The sequence below is a fragment of the Papaver somniferum genome, chromosome 9, assembly GCF_003573695.1.
Source record: "Papaver somniferum cultivar HN1 chromosome 9, ASM357369v1, whole genome shotgun sequence".
NCBI lineage: Eukaryota > Viridiplantae > Streptophyta > Magnoliopsida > Ranunculales > Papaveraceae > Papaver > Papaver somniferum.
This window is the reverse complement of record NC_039366.1, coordinates 125106282-125116728: the sequence shown is the minus strand read 5'-3', so window position 1 is coordinate 125116728 and position 10447 is coordinate 125106282. Positions and strand designations below refer to the sequence as shown.

The 10447-nt window shown below is 36.7% G+C and overlaps 2 protein-coding genes and 1 pseudogene across 2 annotated transcripts; 2 read left to right on the top strand and 1 right to left on the bottom strand.

Annotated features, from left to right (window-relative positions):
* Window positions 1–291: 291 nt before the first annotated feature.
* Window positions 292–1632, top strand: LOC113314223 (secoisolariciresinol dehydrogenase-like). The gene is made up of 2 exons (XM_026562999.1): window positions 292–430; window positions 604–1632. The coding sequence occupies exons 1-2, from the start codon at window positions 384–386 to the stop codon at window positions 1400–1402; spliced, it is 846 nt and encodes a 281-aa protein (XP_026418784.1). The 5' UTR covers window positions 292–383; the 3' UTR covers window positions 1403–1632.
* Window positions 1633–7668: 6036 nt separating this feature from the next.
* On the top strand, window positions 7669–8735 carry LOC113312545 (annotated as a pseudogene).
* A 254-nt stretch (window positions 8736–8989) lies between these two features.
* On the bottom strand, window positions 8990–9979 carry LOC113308280 (secoisolariciresinol dehydrogenase-like). Its single transcript, XM_026556767.1, has 2 exons — window positions 9897–9979; window positions 8990–9793 (listed from the first exon to the last, which is right to left on the bottom strand). Exons 1-2 carry the CDS (start codon window positions 9929–9931, stop codon window positions 8995–8997), a joined length of 834 nt encoding a protein of 277 aa, XP_026412552.1. The 5' UTR covers window positions 9932–9979; the 3' UTR covers window positions 8990–8994.
* Between the last annotated feature and the right edge of the window lie 468 nt (window positions 9980–10447).

Below are 10447 nucleotides of genomic sequence, written 5' to 3'. Positions count from 1 at the left end.
AACATATAAACAAAGTTAATGATATTATTTTAGTAAAACTTCAACCATATATACGGATTACAGACTACTATATGCAATTAACAAAAGACTACCTGTTCAATTACCTAGGAGACGTACAACAGAGTCCATAAATCATCCATTTGCAATTTAACTGTGCATGATATTATTTTTTTGAGATAGACTGTGCATGATATTATAATTTCAAGCATGTTCAAATTATAATTACAAAAAAGTCTTCCCGTGAATAAACAGATACCAATGCAATGTATTCTCTCTATATATACCAATACCAAGGTACTGAAGAGATCTATATTAGTTCATACTTCATTAGCCATTCTTCAATCAATTCCCGTCGTTTATATTCTTAGATTCAAAGACAAAAAATGAGTACTTCTCATGGGGCCTTGTTTGAAGCTCCCATTGCCAAGAGGTAGGAAGCTTAAATAAAATGGTTCATCAGGAGTAGTATATTTACGCCCTGCTAGCTAACCCGATTAAAGTTGCAAACGTTTTAATTTTGGTTTATGTTGATTCGAAGTTTATGAATTATATGAGTAATTTTCGCAACAATGGAAGTTATTAACTGAATCCATTCAATTGCAGGTTACATGGCAAAGTAGCCATCATAACTGGTGGAGCTAGTGGGATTGGTGAAAGCACAGCCAGATTGTTCGTTCACTATGGAGCAAAAGTTGTAATTGCAGACATTCAAGACGATCTTGGGCAATCCATCTGTAAAGATGTAGATCCCACAGGTCAGATCATCTCTTACATCCACTGTGATGTTACACAAGAAGCTGATCTCGAAAATCTCGTTGATAGCACCATCGAGAAGCATGGTAAGCTTGATATAATGTACAACAACGCTGGAATAGCTGGTGCATTTGGTAAGTCAATAGTAGATACTAGTTTTGAAGAATTCAAGAAAGTTATAGATGTGAATGTACTAGGTTCATTCTTGGGTGCTAAACATGCGGCTAGAGTCATGATTCCGGCGAAGAAGGGTTGCATATTATTCACTTCTAGTGTTGCTTCTATAATAGCCGGTGAGACTCCAAATCCTTACACCACATCAAAACATGCTATTGTGGGCTTAACCAAAAACTTGTGCGTGGAACTAGGCCAATATGGAATTAGAGTTAATTGCATTTCTCCATTTGCGCTTCCAACCCCTTTGCTGACTAATGCCGTCAATATGGAGGCAAGTACGTTGGAGGCAGCAGTTTATGAATCCGCGGTGTTGAAAGGAACATTTATAAAAACAGAGGACGTCGCGGAGGCAGCTGTGTATTTATGTAGTGATGAGTCTAAGTATGTTAATGGGCTTAATCTTGTTGTCGATGGAGGCTATGCTACAACTAATCCTACTTTCAGCACGTCTCTGAAAGCAAGTTTGAAGTAGAATTTGTTGATTGAATATTGGATAATAGCCGGCTTGAATTTTCCTTATAGAATTGTTATGGCTTCAATCTGTTTGCGAATCATGTTTATTGCGTGTGTAGAAGATTTTAGTTAATCTATTCCTGTATTAATAATTGTTATTGTTGTTGTTTTTTCTCGACGGAGAAAAGGAAATTTGTATTAATCAAAACAAAAATTCTTAATAAACCGTACCCGTAAACTACCTAAAAACCGGAGTCCAATTTTATGCACATTTCTTTAATAAGTGTGCACAAAATAAATCATTCTTATTGATTTGAGATAACTAAGAGCATCTCCTATGCAAGGGGTGAAGGTTTTAAAATACTTGATATCAAGGATTTAAGACTTTTTACACCATTTTTTTTTATCTCCAATACAAGTATCAAGGTCATAAAAAAGATGACATGGCTAAGTGGAGATAAAGGAGAAAGATCATCTCCAATGCTTGGGGTTAAGGTGATCCTATGTAGAGGTGAAAATGGGGATATGATTTTGGTTTATTGATTTTAAGTTTTTATTTTGAGGGAAGGGTGTTATGGTTTTATCATAATGTTTTTAATTAACCCAAATGGTATTTTAGTATTTTCGCTCCCAAAAACACCCCTTAGCAAACACTATTGAATGGGGATAGTAATTTATATCCCCCAATTAGAAAAAGTGTCCCCCAATTGCGCAACTGGGGGATACTTTTTCTAATTGGGATATATAAAAAAGACAAAAAAAACAATTTTAAATAGTAAATCAGGGTCACCCCTTATCGATGTATTTTAACTAATTCTTAATCTACTCCTCACTAATCATATTTAGTGGTTAATTATAATTAGGAAATTTATATGATTACTAGTTAAATGATTAGTGTATTATTTTGGGTGAGGTGAGAGTAGAAGGAGGGAGGGAAAATTTTGAGAGAAAGGTTTTGGGTGAATATGGTGGATGATAATGAAGAGAGAAATGCTGCTGAATCTTTTGCTCAACTACAACAAGGAGTATATCATGAATCTTCGGCAAATGATCCCCAAAACTCACATGTACATGGGTTAATGAGTTGAAAATTTGATTTTTTCTTTGAAATCACCATTTTTGCAGCTAAAAAAGCTCATTGCCAGCATGGTCGTAGTTTGAATACAATGCCGGCAACAACCTTAGCGGCATAGTATTCATGCTACATCCATGCCGGCCAATAGTATCCCCCATTTTGAAATGCATGCCGGCATTGTCTCCAACCAAAAAATCTATGACGGTATAAAAGTTACTTTTTACCTATCACGGAATATGCTACCGGCATGGTTCAATATTAAAGTTACTATGCCGATACCTAGAAAAAATTATACAGGAACTAGTGATTTCCAAAGTCAAATATCGGCGTGGTTAAATATTTATCGGCCATGCCGGCACAAAGTACCGACGCTGCCTTTTATTTAAAGAGCGTGCCGATACAAAGGATTCCGGTGTTGATTTCCAATGAGATTATTATGCCGGAAGCAATTCAAATTTGGTCAAGATTGTCGGTTCAGTTCGATTATATGTCGTCAATGCCAATATAAGGGTCGAGCATGCCTAAGACCCAAGGTAATTTTTCACCTAAAGTTCAACTCCAATCTCCAAGGTCTAATCTACCAAATTCTGTTTTAAATTAAGAACAAATGATGATGTGGGCTTAAGACCCAAGTTCATAGAGAAAGACTTTCTCCGTTACCCCAGTTAGCCATGTCATCCTTCTGTATGACCTTCACCTTTGTATTGAAGATGAAACTTTGGTGAAAAATATCTTAAATCTTAGGTGTCATTCAATTTTAAGACCTTGACCCCTCGCGTCGGAGATGCTCTCTTGAGTCTTAAGTCAACATCATCATTTTGTCTCTAAATTTAAATAAAGAGTGTTAAATAAAACACCTTGGAGACTGGAGTCTGGAGAGGAACTTAAGGTAAAAAGTTTTATCTCTATTTTTTTATTGTCATTTAGTAATGACCACAAAAAAGATGTCTCCACATAGGATGATCCTGACCCCTTGCATATGAGATGCTCTAACAATTATCTTCTGATTAAATTTGTATTTTAAAACAATTCAAGTAACATTTCAATCTAAAAAATTGTAAGAAAATATAACGATATCTAGTCATAACTAAATATGGAACAAATTTTTATTCTGAAACTCATTACGCAATCTTTAAGGAGTTTTCTTATAACCTGTATGGGGTATTAAAATGTATACATATTATTTGAACTAGACGTTGTTATAAATTTTATTTAAATGTAAATTACATTTAATATTACCTTTTTCTTAATAAATTAGTTCTAACGAGATATAACTGTTTACGTAAGTAGACTTAATCTCGATTTCAATTATGTATATTAAATTAAACTTCATTTTTATATATGAATAATTATAAATAGGCATCCCTCTCCGGTAACTGTAATACGCACCCCCTGCATCACACACCTAAACCCTTGATATGATCATGCAGTTTGAGATCCTGCATCTTGGATATCCAAACTATTGATGTAATCCTTGAGTTGGAAAGCACCTGAAGTGTAATGATATTCCATAATCTTGATAACCTTGAGAATTTTGTTGATTGGGTTGTCGACATGGAAATAGTTGTGCACTCGACGGTAGCCTTTACTCTGCATAATGTTGGATTATGATTCTGCCATTATATCCTGGGATGGTAGAGTTCCAAAATGGATTGAAAAACTAGAACTAAAGTTCATAGTCTCTCCCATTCTGCGTATCTTTTTTTGGTAGATACGTTTTGTTCCCAAATCTCTTAACTCCACTTGATTCAATTGTTTTACCAAATGTTCACGACTTTCTGATGCTTCTGTATACGAAATAGAAGGGTTGAGACCTTGTGATACAATTGGAAGTATATGATATTCTCCAGCAAGATTAAAAGAGTCTAGCTCCCACCTCAATTCTGAAAAATCAGACTCATCCGATGTAGAAGAAGGTTTAAAAGGTCCTCTTAAAGGCTCCAATAAAGAAGAAACTCCCGTTGAATAGTGGTGAAAGATAAAATCATTGGTGGTGGACGTATCAGAAAAAGGAATTTTCGGTAATACAGTACCCATTGCGGAAAAATCCATCCCACAAACGTGTAAAACTTCTCCACTGATTATCGTCTCTACAACCGACTTGAACCATTTGTTGTACTGGTCTCCGCCACAAGGCGTGAATAATGCCTCATACCTTTTCCATCGTTTTTTTGTGTATTCCGTTCCAAGGACTGTGGCTATAGATTGAGGCTTTTGTGGCTTTCCGACTACACCAACTAACTGTCTAGCATATCTTTCCCCAAAATAAAAAACACCAATACCCCTGACAGGACCGTACAACACAGCACGCTAGAGTGAAGATTCTTTGATACTTTGGCAAACATCACGACTTATTTCCCCAAAATCCTCGTAACGTATCCAAATAACATTATATTTGTTCTTAATACATTTTTTGGGTCCTAACGGGTATTACTCGCCGGGTACCTAGTACACGGATATGTGGCATTTGTTGTTAATTTATTTAAAATTTAAGATTTCATCTAGTTTTGCTTAGGTTTTTCTCTTTTTTCATTTTTTCTTTCTTAAGTATAATTTTTGGTTAGAACATTGATATAGATATAAAATAATCTCCTATGAAAATTTATTAGATTCAACCGAACATGAAGAAGATAAAATAAATTTATCAAAAATTATAGTTGATTTCAAAGAGTTAACGGGCACCCGGACCTGATGGATATTTAGGTTTTTAATATGGTCTTGTTCTGGGTCCACTGAATCAGGACACAGACCCAAACCCATCTTTTTAGATCGGATTAGGTTTCGGGTCCAGTGGTACCCGAAAGGAACCATATCCATTGAAGATTCTAAGTCATATGTGTTCGAATCAGGGTCACTATTGTGTAATTTGTGGTATACAAATTCCTTTAAACCGGAATTAGAAATTCCACCACTTCTTAAGTTTTTGTGTTTCTGCTATATTGTTATCACAATTCACAATGGAAGTTCATCTTTATATCTGTCTTTTTCCAATCAACTTTCTTGGTCAAATGAAACATCGTCTTCCAAGCCGCAAGATATCCTAAGTAGGAAATACAATCGACGTTATTCCTGTAAAAAACATTAAAATTATTTTGCATCTTCGTATTGATTGCATGAAAACTATAAATCAAAATATTTGACATACCTATTTCAAAGTTTTCAAAATGAAACGTGTGTGTGGTATACTACCAGTGTTTGTTCAGATGTTTCTTCGAATCAATATGGTACAAAGTAAGCCAAGGAAATTTATGAAAATAGTGTTAGCACCATGAGATAGCTCTGCATAAACTTTGGTAACTTCATACATATCTCGTTCAATTTTTTTTGGACAGATGACCTTAAGCTCTGGTTAATTCTGGACCAAAACATAGATTGAGATTGTTCTCTTCATCAGAACTCGATTGTGTTGTCGGTATAGGTTGAGTGGATTTATTCTTAGGTGGTTTTCTATTTATTTGTCGCTTAATATCTTGAGATTGAGACATTTCTATTGAGAATCTTTTTAGAGAAGTCGTATAAAAATTAGAAGAATTTTTAGTGAAGAAAAAATTTAGAGAAGTTGAATAAAAAAAATCAGAAGGATTTTTAATAGAGCAAAATTGCATAGAAGATTGAATTTGGTGTGAGTAGAGAAGTCAAATGAACGAGTTATTTACAGTGTGAGTAGTCGTTTTTCTGCTGTTGAATGGCTATAGGCATTTTCTCTACCCCTTCTTGCCCTAAGTTCACCTTGCGTCCTTGAACCAATAACCATCTTTCGGCTAACCTAGCCGTTGTCTTAGGATAATGTGACGACCTTCTCAATGTGCGACGATCGCCTCTATATTCTACGATAAACAATTTTTCCACCGCCCAAAACTAAGTTTCCCATCCATATGGCTTATCAAATATGTTGATTTGGGACTTGCTCTTAATCAGTTAGACTGGCAAATTATATCCCAATTTATAGCATGTAACTTTTTTTTTGGCAACTCGAAGTTGTATTGATTAAGAAATAGTGTTTACAATTGATGAATCCTTTCTTAACTGATCTAGGATGCAGTTAGGAGGAGTTGTTAACCAGACACTACTTAGAACTTGTTTGTTTGCAGCTGACTTGGCGTTTGAATCTGAGTCAACCCCTGACTCGGACCGAGTCAGCAGTCAGACCGTTTGTTTTTCATTTTGAGTCAGATCTGACTCGACCTCTGACTCAGACATAACCCCTGACTCGGACTCATTTGAGTCAGGTAACAAAATACCCCCGACTCATGGGACCAAACCACTGACTCACTTATTTCCGAGTCAGATGAGTCAGATCTGACTCAAAACAAACATATCGACTCAGATCCAGATGAGTCAGGTGATTTCACTCAAATCCAGATGATCCAGATCCAGACGACTCAGATGAGTCAGGAGTAAACAAACATGGTGTTAGTCTATCTACTCTTGCCAACTTGGACAAAATGCAACTATTGTTATCATCTCTTTTTGCCAAAGAAATTTCCTCCTTAAACGATCTATCTTATGCAAGATATAAGATGGTTTAAAGAAGGATCTAACACGGATTTGTTAACAACATCCCTACCTGCAAAATTGGAAGCCTGAATCCTCCAGCCACTGAGCCTATTAGTTGTCTTAACTAGAAAATGAGTGGAATTTTTACTTTAAAGTCTGCCCCCACTGGATATTAACCCCCAAATATGCTCTAGGAGTGAGCTAAGTTTCATCTATAAGCAAGTCTTTTTGGGAAGATTTGAAAAGAAAACAACACTAGATTTAGACGAATTCACAAACTGCCCAGACCAACTTGAGAAACAAACAAAGTATCCGGAATCCGACTTATGCCTCTGACATTATGAAAGTTTGCCTCTAGAAAAACCGAAGTGTCATAACTATGAGTTATCACAGGAGCCCCACAACATGTTTCGAAACAGAAACGTGATTAACTTCAACCCCATGATTACCACCTATCATACACAAATATGGGCCAACCTTGGTAGAAAATAATGAAACAAATATCAAAATCAACGTATAATCCAAAGACGTCGGTGACCTGTACATTAACGGGAAAAAAACAAAAAAAAACATCTGTTACCATTTAAAGCCGATGCCGTGACGGTACGGGCAAACAGCTGCTGTACAACACTATATCAAGGTACCATAGAGGCGTCTCATATTAGTCAATAACCATTCTTCTTCAACCATTTCAGCTTAACCCATAGATTCAAAGTACAAAATGAGTACTTCTAATGGTACCTTGTTGTCTGCAGCTCCCATTGCCAACAGGTAGTAAGCTTATACAAAACGGTTGATTAGGAGTAATGACTGTAATGTATTTACGCCATATGCTAACCCGATTAAAGACTTTTGAAATCCTACACCGAAGTTGCAGATGTTTTTATTTTGGTTTATATTGATTCACAGTTTATGGGTTATATGATTAATTTTCTGCAACAAACGGAAGTTAATGACTGACTGCATTCACTTTTGCAGGTTACAAGGCAAAGTAGCCATCATAACTGGTGGAGCTAGTGGGATTGGTGAAAGCACGGCCAGATTGTTCATCCGGTATGGAGCCAAAGTTGTAATTGCAGACATTCAAGACGAGCTTGGGCAATCCGTCTGTAAAGATGTAGATCCCACAGGGAAGACCATCTCTTACGTCCACTGCGATGTTACAAAAGAAACTGATCTCGAAAATCTCGTTGACAGTACCATCGAGAAGCATGGTAAGCTTGATATAATGTACAACAACGCTGGAATAGCTGGTGCATTTGGTAGCTCAATAGTAGATACTGATTTTGAAGAATTCAAGAGAGTTATAGATGTGAATGTACTAGGTTCATTCTTGGGTGCTAAACATGCGGCTAGAGTCATGATTCCGTCGAAGAAGGGCTGCATATTATTCACTTCTAGTGTTGCATCTGTAATAGCCGGTGAGACTCCAAATGCTTATAGCACCACATCAAAACATGCTATTGTGGGCTTAACCAAAAACTTGTGAGTGGAACTAGGCCAATATGGAATCAGAGTTAATTGCATTTCTCCATTTGCGCTTGCAACTCCTTTGCTGACTAATGCCGCCAATATGGAGGCAAGTGCGTTGGAGGCAGCAATTTATAAATCGGCAGTGTTGAAAGGAACATTTATAACAACAGAGGATATCGCCGAGGCAGCCGTGTATTTATGCAGTGATGAATCTAAGTATGTTAGTGGGCTTAATCTTGTTGTTGATGGAGGTTATGCTACAACCAATCCTTCTTTCAGCACGTCTCTGAAAACAAGTTTGAAATAGAATTTGTTGATTGAATGTTGTGTATGATTCGATCCGCTTGTGAACTATGTTAATTTGAATGGATGTGTAGAAGTTATTCTTTCCTTAATAATTGTTACCGTTATTGTTAATGTTGTTGTGTACTTTCAATTGTGCAAGCAAACCAGACCAATATAGCGGATTAAGGCAAACCCGAACAAAAAGAAGAGAGAAAGGAAATCAGTAACCCGTCAGATTGCCAAACTTTAAATGAAAATAGTCGAACCAGGGGAAAACAGAATTATTTAGACGATTCAGGATACTTAAACATGCCGAAAGACGGATTAGCAACAGTAAATCCTCCATCAATGATCATGTTATGCCCACTCACATACTTCGAATCATCGCTGCCTAAATAAAGTGCAGCATTGGCTACATCATCTGCCGTGAGAATGACCCCCTTGAGGTTTCCTAATGTATGCATAAGTTGTTCCAGATCTTTATCCTCCATTTTGATAAAACTCTTAGCTAAAGGTGTTGCTAACGCATAGGGAGACATGCAATTAACCCTTATCCCAAACTGTCCTAGCTCAACAGCTGCATTCTTTGTTAATCCTAATACAGCATGCTTGGAACACGCATAGGCATGAGAAGCGGCAGCCCCAATAACGGAACTAACACTAGCAGTTGAAATTATGCTACCTTGACGCGCTGGAATCATGACACGGGCAGCATGTTTGGTTCCTAAGAATACACCGGTAACATTCACTTTCAAGACCCGTTCAAAGTCTGATTTCTCATTGTCAATGATTCGAGCTTTGGGGTCATCTACAATTCCTGCATTATTGAACATGATATCAAGCTTTCCATATTTCGCCACCGTAGTGTCAACAGCATTTTGAACTTGAAGTTCATCCGTGACATCACAGTGGACATACGAAGCCGATGTTGCAGGACCAATTCCCTTGCAAACTGATTGGCCTAATTCGTCTTGGACGTCCGCTATCACAACTTTTGCACCGTGTTGACTGAATAGTTCTGCGGTGCATTTGCCGATGCCGCTAGCACCACCAGTGATCAATGCTACCTTTCCTTCTAGTCTACAAGAGTAAATCATCATAAATCAATAAGCATAATTTGGAACTTGTTACTACTGAGGATGAACCCTGAAAGCAAAACAGTTATACATTGAAATCAGATTACCTTCCTAGAGCAGAGAAAAGTGATTTAGCTCCCATGTCTTTTACAGAAGAAAAGATCTAGTATAAAATATCACAATTTGCAAGAGGATCGATAATCTCTGATTTGTTGAGATTCAATAAATATAAACAGCAAATGCCGGCCGGATTGAGACGGCTTAGGAATATGATGACGTATGCATAAGAATGAAAATCAATTGAGTAAGATGCCCCAATTATGCTCCCTTATAAAAAAAACAAAACTTTAAACCTGAAATTCCTTCACCAACTCCTTTCAATAAATCACAGCGATCTGCTGCAAAAATTGCATTTAGACATTTTCAAATATAAATCAAGAACACCAATTTTGGACATGCCTAAAACTTTCGATGCATACAAAGGACTAGTCCTAACTTGGGTGACCTTATAAGGGGTACCCTATGGGGTGGTTCAATTACATATATGCCCTTAAATTCTCTAAATTACTACTAATTTATCCCTATCCCTAATACAAAAACCTATAATCAATAAACCAAAATCAGTTTCATATCCCTAACCCCTTCTTCTTCCTCCTCC

Excerpts from the sequence above, each read along its gene's own strand:
- LOC113308280 (XM_026556767.1), bottom strand. The coding sequence starts at position 9,931 with ATGGGAGCTAAATCACTTTTCTCTGCTCTAGGAAG. Across the intron at positions 9,794-9,896 it reads CTTTTCTCTGCTCTAGGAAG|ACTAGAAGGAAAGGTAGCAT; the intron begins GTAATCTGATTT and ends TTACTCTTGTAG.
- LOC113314223 (XM_026562999.1), top strand. The coding sequence starts at position 384 with ATGAGTACTTCTCATGGGGCCTTGTTTGAAGCTCCCATTGCCAAGAG. Across the intron at positions 431-603 it reads GAAGCTCCCATTGCCAAGAG|GTTACATGGCAAAGTAGCCA; the intron begins GTAGGAAGCTTA and ends ATTCAATTGCAG.